At 41.1% G+C, this 15,234-nt stretch overlaps 1 protein-coding gene and 1 pseudogene across 1 annotated transcript; both read left to right on the top strand.

Moving 5' to 3' along the window:
* The first annotated feature begins 843 nt into the window (after positions 1 to 843).
* On the top strand, positions 844 to 14,658 carry Clxn (calaxin). Its single transcript, XM_090338625.1, has 7 exons — positions 844 to 986; positions 5,252 to 5,410; positions 6,904 to 7,008; positions 7,645 to 7,796; positions 8,796 to 8,900; positions 12,487 to 12,567; positions 12,892 to 14,658. The coding sequence occupies exons 1-6, from the start codon at positions 929 to 931 to the stop codon at positions 12,550 to 12,552; spliced, it is 645 nt and encodes a 214-aa protein (XP_090194751.1). The 5' UTR covers positions 844 to 928; the 3' UTR covers positions 12,553 to 12,567; positions 12,892 to 14,658.
* Positions 3,452 to 4,595, top strand: LOC150058687 (small ribosomal subunit protein eS4, X isoform-like; annotated as a pseudogene).
* Positions 14,659 to 15,234: the final 576 nt, after the last annotated feature.

Genomic DNA, 15,234 nt, shown 5'->3' with positions numbered 1-15,234 from the left:
AGCATGGCCTCCCACGTGCTGTCAAGGAAAGCAGAAAGCCTCTCTGGCTGCTGTCTCTCATGATGCAGACGCAGTTTGTGCACACACAGGACCCATCAAACAAGCAATGAATCCGTTTTAAGAGGATATTTAAAAAAAAAAAAAAGGAAAGATGGGGTGGTGGCCTCAAACTCAGCCACTGACTAATTCCCACCTGGGACTATAAAGAGTTGGAAAATGGACAGTGGCTCTTTCTAAATCCGAGTGACAACCCATCTACACCTCGGAAGAATGAGACCGACCTCGGCAATATCCACCGAGAGCCATGAAGATATACTGGGCAGCCCCGCCAGGGCGGAGGGGACAGCCTCCCCGGAGGCCCGGACACCACTGTCGGGATGGCAGCCTCCCCTGGTCCCCCTAACGACCTGGAGCCTCCGGTGAGGAACAGCGCGTCCCTCGCCCAGGCTCGCGGATCCTGCATTTAGCTTCTGAAGGGTTACGTGGCAGCCACAGGGACTGTGAATCCAGAAGACGGTGACAGTCAGAAGACAGCTGCACGCGGGACCTGAAATGCTCCCGCCGGGCCCTAGCGCGGCCCGCGTGCCCGCCCAGGGGCCAATCCTACGCCCCGCGCGCGGCGGCCTCTCTGTAGGCGGGACGGGGCGGGGTTCCACACACCCTGGCCCGAGAGCCAATCAGCGGCCGGCGCGCTGCCGCCCGGGCTGCTCGGTGGGTGGCAGCGTGCTGACGTCACGGGCTCCCTTATCCCAGCAGCCAATCGCCGGCCGGTTGAGTCCGCCGTTGCCACGGCGACCCCTCCTGTTAGGGCCGCGCGCGCACGCGCGTCCGGCCCGGAGACCTGGCTAAGACATCCCAGCTCCAGTAGGTGGATTCCCCGAGAGTCTTGGAACTCTCGCCCCCGGGCTCCATTGCATGAGTTCCCGTCATGAACCGAAAGAAGCTGCAGAAGTTGACGGACACCTTAACTAAAAACAACAAGCACTGTGAGTAAGAACCTGGCGCTGGACCAGCACAGGCTCTGGGCAGCACAGGCCGGTGCCCCTGCAGGGCCAGCTTCTAGGTTTGTGCGATGATAGGTACCCCTCCCTGCCCACCCCTAAAGAGACGTCCAAAAGAGCCATCTGGAGATGCGGGCTCCTTGGGGTAGACATTCAGTCTGAGAATCTTAAGAATGTATATTCCTTCCTTCCTTCACTCACTCATTCATTCATCTAGCGCTGCCTACCCTGAAAGTTTGCACTCCGCCTGCTTTGTATTACAGAAATGGGAGTCCACAGGCATATTTTATCCTCAGAAAGAAGGAGAAGGAGAAGGAGAAGGAGAAGGAGAAGGAGAAGGAGAAGAAGAAGAAGAAGAAGAAGAAGAAGAAGAAGAAGAAGAAGAAGAAGAGAGCCAAGTACACTATGCACCACCATCCATCACGAACAAAGATCTATATAGGAAAACACTCATCAGTGTCTGATCATCTCAAAGAAAGAGGAATTGACCTGGTACAGAAACCTGTGTTTGAGCACATAGATGTGTTTGGAAACTGAATTGCTTAACAAAGCTGAACACGTAAAGAATCGGTTCCAGATTTTATTCCCACTTTTCAGTTGTTAGCTTTTAGAGAACAAGCATGGTGCAAACAATTGGAAGATAAGTATATATTTTTAAAGATAAGTGAAATTATATCAAGAAATATCTTTTAAGGTATTTAAATCTCACTTTAAAGTGATTCCCTTAAACCTTTGATAGTTGCCCAGTAAAAGTATATGATACAGAATTCTGTAGAAACAATCAGAATGAACATTTCAATAATTTTAAGTGTCTTTAAACAGAGGAATTTTAACTAAAGTCAGATTTCCTAGTATTTGTCAGATTATAAGGTAGTGGATGAAACTGTTAGAGAAAAAGAATTTTAAGTAAGCACCAATTAAATCCACCGTTCTACAGAAATATGATATATAAGACACATACAGAACATTTTGAAGAGTGATTCAAGGGTATACAACTGCCCCCAGTCATTGGTTGAAATGGAGTCTTGTGAAATGCTTTTTTTGCCTGGGCTGACTTAGAGATTCCCCAAATCTCCACCTCTCAACTAGGTAGGATTACAGGCTTGAGCCATCACACCTGGATTAACTATGCTTTACATTATTCTTTCATAATTCCTCTTTCTCTTCCCTCCTTTTAAAAAGTTTTTGGTGGGTTTAGTTTTGCCTCATTCACACATAATATATATATATATATATATATATATTAGTTCAGAAGTTCCCCTATTACACATGGGAGGAGTATTTCTAGTCTTCTGGTTGATGCCTAAAATTGTAGATAGTACCAAACCTACAGTCACACATTTACCCTTGATGCATTATACTTGCCTATGCATACTTACCTTGATACATTATAATTTATAGATTGGGCACAATAAGAGATTCATTATAATAACACAATGAAATGAACAACTGTAGCAACATTCTGTAATGAGAGTTTCTTAAAATTTATGTTTGAGAGAGCTAATGCTTCCATTTGCTACAAATGGTAGGCTAGAGCACTACCACTTGAGCCTCAGTACCACTTCCAGCTTTTTTCTATGTATGTGGTACCGAGGAATCGAACCCAGGTCTTCATGCATGCTAGGCAAGCATTCTACCACTAGGCCAAACTCCCGGCCTCTGTTTGCTATTTTTATACTCCATTGGTAGACAACTGATCCCAACACAAGGAAAGTGCAATTCAGATAAGGGGGGATCTAGCAGTACATTCACATTCCAGAACTTTTTTGTCTTTTCTTTGTAACAACTAAATACTAACTCCTATTCTCTCCTCAATTCCCATGTAACTACCCATCTACATTCTGTCATTATGAATTTGACTAGTATATGTACCTCATTTAAGTGGAATCACATAGCACAGTTTTTATTTTGTATCTTTCACTTAAACTTTCTGCCTATTACAGCATTGGATAGGATGTTATTTCCCTTTTTAATGCTGAAAAACATGCCATTGCAAGAGTTTCTCAGATTTTGTTTTGATTTGCTTCCATGTGAAAAAAAATGCTACTATGAACATTGGTATGCACCTGTTTAGTTATTTCTCTCAGTTCTTCCATGGATGCACTCTGAATTTCTGGATCATACAGCAGTTCTGTGTTTTAATTTTTGAGGAACCATTATACAACTTAACAGCTCATGTGGTTCATAAAACCAGACATCATACTCAAGCCTTTGTTAGCCTTTGGGATGAACAATATTTTTCCACTCTGTACAAACACAGGGGGAGAGAGAGAGAGAGAGAGAGAGAGAGAGAGAGAGAGAGAGAGAGAGAGAGAGAGAGAGAGAGAGAGAGAGAGACAGAGAGACAGAGAGACAGACAGAGAGAGAGACAGAGAGAGAGACAGAGAGAGAGACAGAGAGAGAGAGAGGAGAGAGAGAGAGATTTGGGGAAGCATTCTACCATAATTTTATCAGGTTTTGAAATAAAATTGTCAATTTCTTTGAGCACCGGAAGATGGTGGGTCTCTTTTCCTTCCTAACACAGCCATGGTGCGTGGTTCCAAGAAACATCCCAAGCATTAGATGTTGGACAAACTGGCAGGCGTGTTTGCTCCTCATCCATCCACCCATCCCCACAAGCTCATAAAATGTCTGCCTCTCATCTTTTCCCTAAGGAACAGGCTTAAGTGTACCTTGACAGACGATGAAGTCAAGAAAATATGCAGGCAACATTTCATTAAGATAAATGGCCACGTCAGAACTGAGATCACCTACCCTGCTGGTTTTATGGATGTCATCAGCATGGACAAGACTGGGGAGAATTGCCATCTGAGCTACGACATCAAGGGTTGCTTTGCTGTTCGTCGCATAACACCTGAGGAGGCCAAGTTCAAGTTGTGCACAGTGAGAAAGATCTTTCTGGAAACAAAAGAAATCCCTCATCTAGTGAGTGACTCATGATGTCCAAACCATTCACTATCCAGATCCACAAATCAAGGTCAATGACACCCTTCAAACAGATTTGGAGACTGGCAGGATAACAGATTTCATCAAGTTTGACACTGATAATCCGTGTATGGTGACCAGAGCTGCTAACTTGGGAAGAATTGGTGTGATCACTAACAGAAAGAAAGACTCAGGTTTTTTTGTTTGTTTGTTTGTTTTGTTTTTTTTTTATGTGGTTCATGTAAAAGACACCAATGGTGACAGCTTTGCCACCTGACTTTCCAACATCTTTGTTATTGGCAAAAGCAATAAACCTTGGATTTCTCTTTCCTGAGAAAAGGGGATCTGCCTCACCATTACTGAAGAGATGGACAAGAGGCTGGCAGCTAAACAGAGCAGTGGATGAATTTTGCTTACTGCCTCTATGTGTCATTGGAAATAAATATCCAGAGACTTTCACTTAATGAAATGGTCTCTATTACATCAGAAATAAGAATCAAGGAAATTTAAATAGAAATGACCTGGTGTCATTTTTTTAAAAAAGAAATAATATTGTTCCTATCTTTTACTCATTCTTTGTATCTAGATTCATTTTTATGTTCTTAAGGCCAGACAATAACCCTTCCACTTATCTCAAGTAGTTGTTGGCACACAAATAATTAACTCAGAGTTTATAAACATCAAACTGTATTCAATTATATATGCAAGCAAGAACCTGTGTGTATATCTTTTAAATAAAGGTGTCCTTCCTACAAAGTACGGCTGAATAGTTTAATATAATCTTTAAGAACCATACTGAGTGATAGCATATGCTTAAATTTCTCTATTAGAAAAAAATGATTCTGAGTTAGACGAAAGAGAGCTAGTTTGTAAATCTCATGAAATTCTGGGGGAACTTTACCATTCTTATTGTGAATTAGATATCTACCAGCTTTGTAAAGTTTAGAATCTGACTCTGCAGTCACTATTCCTGTTCCATGGCTAATAATATTATCTTATCTCTTGAACATCATCAAGATTGAATCCACCTAAGATCTGGCTTTTTGTTTGGGGCAAATACTGCATTTTCATTTAATAATAGCTGTCATCTTCCATTAATTTAAGGCCCTGAATCTCCCAACACCTCTAAGAGCCAAGTGGGTGTTTTCTGTCTTTGATGATATATGTCTGAGTAGACACGTAGATAGGTAAAAGATAGATAGATTATGAATAGGAAGCTAACACATAACTACATGATACATAAATTGTCATTGATGCAAAATTTAAGTTAGAATTTGAAGATGAAAAGTGCACTTTTGCTCCATCTTCATTTTGTTCTTTTCCAGTTAACAAATTTGAGGTGAAGAGACTCATAAAGCTTTTCAATACCTTGGTGGGGGAATCCACAGAGCGGCCAGGTACAGCTGCTGGACTCGATCGAAATGCATTTCGGAACATCCTGCATACCACATTTGGAATGACAGATGATATGATCATGGACAGAGGTAAGAGACAGTAGGATTCAAACAAGCAAAATCAAACCGTAAACAGCTGTAACAACTGCAAACAACATTTAGAGCTTGGTTTTGCCTTTGGATGTTTTGTGTTTCATGTGATCTGTTTCACTTGAAATTGTCCAAATTTCACACAGAAGGCAGTAATATTCTCTTTATTATGTATATGAGAAGTGAGCAAAATCAGGCAAGTGCAGTGGCACATGCCTGTAATCTAAGTTACACAGGAGTCTGAGATATGAGGATCATGGTTTGAAGGCAGCCTAGGTACAGATATCTGTGAGACTCTTACCTAATTAACAGTCAAAAACCCAAAATGGAACTGTGGCCCAAGTAGTAGTATGACAACCCCAGTGAACAAAAAAGACAAAAGAAAAGAATAAGGTCCTGAGTTCAAGCTGTAGTACTCACACACACAAAAGTAAATAAATAGGGCCAGGAGTTTGGCCTAATGGTAGAATGCTTGCCTAGCATGCAAGAAGACCTGAGTTTCATTTATTGGTACTACATACATAGAAAAAGCCGGAAGTGGTGCTGTGGTGCAAGTGGTAGAGCTCTATCCTTGAAAAAGCTCAAAGAGAGTCCTCAGGCCCTGAGTTTAAGCCCAGGATTGGCACTAAATAAATAAATAAATAAATAGAAATGCAAAGTAAAGTTGAATGTGTTTGTTTCTTTATATTAAAAATCCCCAAACATTTATATTTCTACTTAGAAATGTAATAAATAATAAAAATAAATAAAATATAAATTAATAATGTATGAAAGTAAATGAATAATAAAATATAATGAGTAATAAAAGACAATTGAAAGTTTAAGTGTTTAAAGATTAAAAATGTATTTTGTTACACCTTAATTTTTTTTACTGAATTTCCTTATAGCCTGGAAAATCATGTGATATGAGTTAAAAACCATTCTATGTCCAGGTGCCCGTGACTCAAGCCTGTAATCCTAGCTACTCAGGAGGCTGAGATCTGAGGACTGAGGTTCAAAGTCAACCTGGTGGGAAAAATCTGTGTAACTTGTTTCTCTAACCAGCAAAAAGCTGGAAGTGGGGCTGTGGCTAACACAGTACAGTAATAGACCTGAGCACAAAAGCTCTGGGTAAGTACACAGGCGATGAGCACAAGCCTGAGGACTGGCAGACACATACAAAAAATCCTATAATGTAACAATTTTACCAAAGTAATAAAAGTATTTTATATTAATGTTTAATGAATCTAATATATTTAGACTATATTTAGTTAATTAGAAATTCATATATTTTGATATTTAGAGTATTCCTTATTTCTACAAAATATGAAAGGAAAACTTGATTATGTAATTAAAAGCATTTTCCAATGTTATGATGTCTTAGTTTCCTTCTTGGCCAAGAAAGAATTTTGAGTGTTTCTTTGAATTCTAAAAGAAAGAAAGGAATGCTACAATAGGTACTTTATTGAGAATTAATATGTTGCACAATTATTACATAGTATTTTTTTCTGCAGTATTTCGAGGTTTTGATAAAGATAATGATGGCTCTGTAAATGTATCAGAATGGGTTCATGGATTATCACTGTTCCTTCGAGGAACATTAGAAGAAAAGATGAAATGTAAGTGGGAACGCTATTCTCTTTGTAAATGTTTTGACCAACAGGGCTTGTATAAGTGAATCCCACCAGCCAATGAAATAGCATTGTTGGTGGGTTGGATGGTTGGCTGGACTGAATCCTCATTAGCTTGTTTTATGGAGTGAATTTGTCAATAGGGGAGCAAAAAGTAGTAAGCAATGCTGAAGAGCATTCACACCAAGGAAGATGGTGTAGGCATTTCCACATATTCGAATTACACATGTCTATATTTATGTGCTAAACATCTTGCCTTGAAGCATAAATCCAGAGCACACTGATTCAAGTGTTCTGAGTCTTAATACTAATGACCCATGCTAAAGTCAAACTTGAACGATTTTCAAGACATGAAGATGAGAACGAACCAGTGATTGCTCTTAGGTGTGCTTTTCCATAGCTCAGGGCAAGGGAAATGAGATTTTGGGGGGCTTGAGGTGGGGATGGAAAAGGAGGGTTGAGGAATATATCCAACAACTGTATGTTAATATTTACTGTGAAGCTTGCAACAAGCCTCATCTGAATGGTAAAGACTTGACAAGGTCATCCTCTACCCTAATTGCTTCATCATAAGAAATGTTCCTTTAGCTATTGTGTCAAATTCATAATTGGATATATTTTAAGATTGCTTTGAAGTGTTTGATTTGAATGGTGATGGCTTCATTTCAAAAGAGGAAATGTTTCACATGTTGAAGAACAGCCTTCTCAAACAACCATCTGAGGAAGACCCTGATGAAGGAATTAAAGATTTGGTTGAAATAACACTTAAGAAAATGGTAATTATGAGTAACTTCTAGTTTCATATTGAAATTTGTAGTGCACATTGGAATAAATAAAATAATTCTTGTTATAATGAGTTCCTGCTTAAATTTAAAAAAATTCCTGAGTTATTCTTGTGATTCAAATATTTTTTTTTAAAAATCTGGGGTCGGGAGTTTGACCTAGTGGTAGAGTGCTTGCCTAGCATGCACGAAGACCCGGGTTCAATTCCTCGGTACCCCACATACATATCAAAAGGCCGGAAGTGGTGCTGAGGCTCAAGTGGTAGAGCTCTAGCCTTGAGAAAGTCCAAGGACAGTGCTTAAGCCCTGAGCTCAAGCCCAGAACTGGCAAAAAAAAAAATCTTAGCCAGGTGGTGGTGACTCATACCTTTCGTCTTTCATCCTAGCTACTCAGGAGACTGAGAGCTAAGGATCTCTGTTCAAAGCCAACCTGGGCAGAAAAGTTCATGAGACTCATCTCCAATTAACCACCAGAAAATTGGAAATGATGCTTTGGCTCAAAACAGTAGAATGCTAACTTTGAGCAAAAGAGCTCAGAGTTAGTGCCCAGGCCTAGAATTCAAACCCAATGATCAACCAAAACAAGCAGCAACCAAAAAAACCTTAACTGTACCCTAACCAGTGGCACACCTGTAAGCCTAACTACTCAAACAGTTGAGATCTGAGGACTGCAGTTCAAAGCCCAGGTAGAAAAGTCTGTGAAGCAGTGAATCATCATCCTTGAGTGGAAAAGCTAGGAATTGTTTCCAAGCCACAGTACTAACAAAGAAAAAAATCTTTGGGGCTACACATGCCACTTAGTACAATTCCAGAGCTCTTGACTAGTAGCCGTGAAGCCTTAGATTTGATCCCTGTAGCCCTCTCCGAAATTGTTGATAATTTCACAACCCAGTTTCTTATTTTTCTAGCACCTTTCCAAATTGGCTCTGAATAGAGTGTCTAGGATAAATACGTCCTGTGTTGACTGAAACATTACTGCCCTCGCCCCCTCAGGACCACGACCATGATGGGAAGCTGTCTTTTGCAGACTATGAGAAAGCTGTTCGAGAAGAGAATCTTTTGCTGGAAGCCTTTGGACCTTGCCTGCCTGACCCAAAGGTAATATCAGGAGTTCTGCTAAACCGTAACCAAAATATAATCCAAGATAAACAAGCTACAACTTGTTGGTTGGATGAGTGGAGGACCAGGAGAATTGCATTTACCTGCAGTGAAAAACTTCTAAGCAGAGAAAGGCCACAAAAGAGCCTGACAGTTCACCTCACAGTGCTAGTGTAGCTCAGTGGTTTGTTTTTCATTCATGAACTTACTCATTCATGTTAGAAACAATTAATGAGGCTTAATGTATAATCAGGAGCACTGATGAAAGGCTCAATGGCCATGCTTGAGGGCAAAATCCAACATGCAAATAATTGCACAAGAGGGTGATAAGTATTATTATAATAATATTTAATGACTTCTAAATGGTGCTTCAGCTATGCCAGGCAAAGTCATGAGCTCTGTACTGTGTATCACCTCATTAAATCCCTCCAACAGCCCTAAGAAGTAGGTGATATTATTATTATCCTTCTATACTTGAGGAAACTTGGGCTCTGAGAATGTGGGCAAAGTTCTCTCATCACACACTGGTGTACCCAGATATGTTGTACAGAGCCTACATTTTATAGGCTGGGAATGGCAGGTGAGATGAGGCAAGTTTAGCCTCAGAGGATCAAGGAACCAGGACTAATTAATCTATGCAAAAGAATGGTAAGTTTCCAAAAGAGGGAGGAGGAGGAGAGGGAACAAGAGTGAGTGACACATGCAGATGAGCCTGTCTCTGAAGAGAGCTGGTGTGTATGTGCAGGAGGCTGGCGCATCTAAGAAGGATCATGTAGACTTGGGCTTTGTTAGGAAGATGGTAGCCGTTCATTGCAGAATTTTTCTTTGTGTTTGTACTGTTACGCCAGTGTGAGACTCTCTTGGCTTTCTCATTCAAGGCTGGTATTCTACCATTTGAGCCACAGTTCCATTTCTGATTTTTTTTTTCTGGGAAGAGTTTCATGGATTTTTCTCCTTAGGCTGGCTTTCAAACCACGGTCCTCAGATCTCAACCTCTAGAGTTCATTGCAGGTTTTAAGTAGGTGATGTGCTTTGTCAATAGTTCCAGTCCCTTATGCTCTAGTTCATATCTCCAACTGCCTGTTGAACATGTTCCCAACTTTCCCCTCCTCCATCTCCTCAGTGTATTGCACAGATGCAGTTACTCAGGCCGAAACCCAAGAGCCCTAACTGAAGTCCTATTCTAATATCTTCTCTCCACACCTATGACACAAGCATCTGCCCTCTGGACTCCATCATGAGCTTTCTTTTGTTTTATTGTTACTATTAAGTAGTTTTATGAAGGAGTTACAATCCCGTAAGTCAGGTAATGAGTACAATACTTCTTGGCATGGTCACCCTCTCCTTTATTCTTCTCATTCCCCCCTCCCACTTCTACCTACCAGTTACTATAGTTCACCTTTCACACAACACACCTTGAATATAATGGCTGCATTTGCTCACTCTTCCTCCCTCCATTCTGCTTCCTCCCTCCCTTTGCCTCCCCAGTAAAGACCAAGAGCTTTCATGCTTCCACTGTTGACTGTCTAGTGCCTTGCCTCCACAATATGCACTATCTTTGGAAATACTCTTGCTTGCTCCAACCCTGAAGTGGAGACAGTGATCCCCTTCTCTCTCCAACCATATTTCCTCCTCTCCTGGACTCTTTCTTTAGAGGCCACTACAGCTATACCAGCCATGTTGATATGCTTCTCTCTGTGCCTTGCATTTGTGATGGCCTCTGTCCAGAGTACTATCTCTAAATCATGTGCCTCAGTCCCTCACAACATCTAGTCTCTGCCTGCTGCATTTCCACACAGAACCTCATCTTGGCCATTTTAATATTGCCCTTCTGTCACCACCCTATTTTCATTTCCTTCATTAAATTTTTCATTTCCTAATTGATATTTACTTGTTTGCTATCTGTGTCATCATATATATATATATATATATATATATATATATATATATATATATAAGCTCCTTTAGCGCTATAGCTCCCTTAGAACATTGTCTTTTTCTCAGGATATTTTTCTCATGTCCTACATGTGACACAAAATAGGTGCCTAGTGAATGATGTGTGGGCAGGTAGAGGGATGTGTGGATGATCTTAGAGGAGAGATCCAGGTCTACTTTGCTCTCCCAGCACCCATGGCACACTCCTTCACTAATGAAACCTTCCTGTTAGAATCTGAAGGATTTAAAACCAATCCACCTGAAAGACAAAAACAAAAGAAAGGAAGTGAGAACAGAAAGAGGGGAGGGAGGGAAGAAGAAAGAATGAAGAGAAGGAGGGAGGGAGGGAGAGAGGGAGGGAGTGAGGGAGGGAGGGAGGGGGGAAGGAGGGAAACCAAAAATAAAAGAAAGTGAGAACAGAAGGAAAAGAGGGAAAGAAAGAGAGGGAGGGAGAGAGGAAGGGAGGGGAACGAATGCCAGACACCAGTGGCTCATGCCTATAAATCCTAGTTTCTGAGGAAGCTAAGAGGATCAAGGTTCAAAGCTACCCCAGACAAGAAAGTCTGTGAGAATCTTAACTCTAATTAACCATCAAGAAGACCAAAGTGGAGCTATGGTTCAAATGTTAGAACTCTATCCTTGAGAGAAAAAGCCAAACAGGAGCATGAGGCCCTAAACTCAAGTCCCAATACTGGCACAAGAAGTAAGCAAACTGAACATAAGGAAAGGAACGGAGAAGGAAGAGAAGAAAGACGAAAGGAAGGGAGGGAAGAAACTTGTCTTATCCTATTTCTACTTCTATTTCCAGTGATTACCTTCTCAGTTAAACCTCTTGAAAAAGTACATAGGTTTAAGACCTGAACTACCATCTACTCCTTCTCATCTACCCCAAGGCTGCCGTTGCTCAGGTCATCTTCTCTTCATAAATCATCCTGCAAATTCCCTTGGGTCTTTGTCTGACTGAACCACATCCCTCCCTCACCTGTGACTGAACCTTTTCTTGTCCCAGGAAACTTCACTCCCCATCTACTAGCCATACTCCTGTGCTTCAGCTGGACACTCAGCGTTCTTGATGCTGGTCCCTATTCCGAACCTCACCTGATTCATCCTGATTCATACTTCTGTCTTCTCACTGAGCTCTGTGCCAGGTTGGAGCTCCTGAAGAGCAGGTCATAGGAGTGGCTCATCTTTTTGGCCCCCAAAGCAAGCATTGTGCTTGGAATGTTGTCAGCACTGGCCAAATGTGTAAGTGAAAAGCAGACACAGAGTTGTCAAGTGCTAGTAGCTCATGCCTGCAAGTCCTAGCTGCTCAGGAAACTGAGATCTGATGATGGAGCTTCCAAGGTAGCTCGGCAGAAAAGTCGATGGGACTCCTATCTTCAATGAACCAGCAAAAAAGCCAGAAACAGAGCTATGGCTCAAATGATAAAACACCAACCTTGAGAGAAGAAAACCTAAGCAAGAGCTTAAGGTTCTGAGTTTAAGCCCCAGTTCCATCCTGGATACAGGGGGGGGGGGGGTGGAATGAAGATCAAAGAAAAAAGTTATGTCTGTCCTCCTGCAGAGATAGTGACTTTGACTGATATTACAGATCTTATGGTGTTCATTTTGTCTGGAAGTTTGTAGTAAATTGAATACTTTTATTTTACAGAGCCAAATGGAATTTGAAGCCCAAGTATTCAAAGATTCAAATGAATTCCAAGATGGGACTTCCTAAATAAGTTTGTTTTGGGTGAGTGTAAAAGGATATGCATACAGGGGCCGGGAGTTTGGCCTAGTGGTTAAAATGCTTGCCTAGCATGCATGAAGACCCGGGTTCGATTCCTCGGTACCACATATATAGAAAAAAGCCAGAAGTGGTGCTGAGGCTCAAGTGGTAGAGCTCAAGCCTTGAGAAAGTCCAAGGACAGTGCTCAGGCCCTGAGCTCAAGCCCAGGACTGGCAAAAAAAAGGGATATGCATACATTGAATTTTATTTTCTTCTTCATTTAAAGAGATAATGTTGACTTGGGTGATGATGGGGTTTGTTTACATGTATCTCTTAACTCTGATGCAGGGTGCCAAGTAACACAGGATACAAGAGGAGTCCTGGTAGATATTGGTTTGGCAAAATATACTTAGCATGGCTAGGAAAACTTACCACCACAGGAACCACCAGTTGAAGCACGAATCTATCATCAAATCTCCGGATCCACTAAAATAATGTAAAGATGATAAAAATCACCAATCATGATAAACTCAGGTTTTATGCCAGAAAATAGTGGGGTATATTTTGAAAATCATTAAAACTGTGTCTTTCACCACAGTTATTAAGATGATATGAAAAGAACAATAATACTGGCATTTTTTTCATTGATGCATCTTTTCTAAGGCATTGGAAGAAATAGAGATGGAAGATGCATAAAACCTATTTCAATTTGATTCCCATCAATGTGGAGGCCTTTGCCTTATCAACAGCGGGCAAGGACTTTATCTATATACATCTTTATATCTGTTGTGGTAGCTGTCCTCTGCAATGGATAGATGCTCAATAAATAGTGCAGTCTGGGAAGTAATCTGCATTGCAAACAAATTTATTAACTAAAGTGTGGTATATGCAGGAGGAGATCCCAGTGGTGAAATTCCTTTTTAATAAAATAAATACAAGGGATTTGGTATTTGAGGTGTTAGGAGGCAGATAAGGTCCAGGGGGAATGGGATAGATAATTGAAGCAAGGAAGCATGGGTGAATGCAATCATGATGTCAATGTGCATATGTGAAAATGGAACAGAGAAAACTTGAGGGGATGGGTAGAGTCAGGAGATATGGAGGAGAATGATACAAGAGGTGACACTGATAAAGATGCATTGTACTCATAAACTGACATGTTGAATGGAAATCCTTTGTGTCACTACTTCATGGCAATAAAATTATCATGTTAAATAAATGAGTTCAGATTGGATTGAAAGCCATAAAATTACCATCACATTAATACAAGCTCTTGGTGTTTCTAAGGCTTGATGGATAACACGTGGTCACAGCTTTCTGTTCATCTCTGGAGTTATTCCAGACCCCTGAACCCTGCTCCGTATCAGGTGACAAGGCCACTCTCAACCATGACTCAGAGTCTGTCCACCCTAATTCTGTCTTGGTCCCGTAGTCTCCTCCTGAGTAGACTGCAGTGTCTCATTCTCCTTGCCATCCCCTACTTCATCTGTGTACTCCTCAGTATTACAGCGTAGCATGTCCACCAACTTAAACCCTTAGAGAGCCCAGAAGTTGCCTACGGGCATTGAATGGCCCAGGGAAGTGTGTGTGAGCCAGTCTTTGTATCCCAGAGCCTCCTGGAAGCAGCTGGGGCACACAGGGAATGTGCTTTCCACACACATGGGCATTTAGAGGCTGCTTTGGAAAGAATTTCCTTTTTCCAGCAGAGAACATCAGTAACTTCAAACAAAAGATCATCTGTGGGAAAAATAATGTTACTAATAAATAGAACAAGTGATTGTGGAAAGTCAGTTATACAGTGCAAATCTTTCCTTAAAAGTTTTGTTGCGCCAACCTAGATGTCCCTCAGTTGATGAGTGGATCAACAAGTTGTGGTATTTGTACACAATGGAATTCTATGCTGCTGTCAGAAAGAATGACATCGCCCCATTTGTTAGGAAATGGAAAGACTTTGAAAAAATCCTATTAAGTGAAGTAAGCCAGACTCAAAGGAACTTAGGCTCAATGGTTTCCCTCATTCGTCATAATCAGTAGAAACCTTGGGCTCTACTAGCAGAGATCTGCAATAGAGCAAAATCTTGATACATAAGGCCATATAGTATGAAGCTAATTGAAAGGACCTCCAGGATATTGAAACAAAAGCCATATAATGAATGATTGTTGTCCTTAATGTACTATGTTGTCTCTCATCTCCTTTGCTGTCCCTTGGTTATCTCATATTGGTATAGTATCTCACTTTGTTATCTGATATATTGAATTTATTTGTATTTGGATATTTGAAATTTGATAGGGAAGGGGGGAAAACCAAGATGGGTGGGGGGTGGGGGGGAGGGAAATGGGTACCAAGACATGTGAAAGGGTATCAATGTATGTGAATTAATGCACCTTCTATCTGGCAAATATCATGTAACCCTTTTACTAATTACAATAAAAAAATTTTAAAAAAAGTTTTGTTGCGAAGAGGACTAGATATATTGTTCCTAGAGGACTGAGTGTTGCCCTGGGAGGAGAATATTGCTTTTGGGTGAACCACACTGGAGTAATAAAAGATAGCCTGGCAGCTGTAAAGAGGCGACTAGATGAGAAAGGTAGAGACGGGGGTCCCAAGGATGGTATGAGAGATTGTACAACTGGTCCCCCTGGGCAACTTCTCTAATCTCAGCCATGACTGGCCCACTGGTGATTATTTTA

This window comes from Megascapheus bottae, chromosome 9, assembly GCF_031878675.1.
Source record: "Megascapheus bottae isolate mThoBot1 chromosome 9, mThoBot2.hap1, whole genome shotgun sequence".
In the NCBI taxonomy this organism is placed as follows: Eukaryota; Metazoa; Chordata; class Mammalia; order Rodentia; family Geomyidae; genus Megascapheus; species Megascapheus bottae.
The sequence above is the reverse complement of the archived record's forward strand: the minus strand, read 5'-3'. Positions and strand labels throughout refer to the sequence as shown.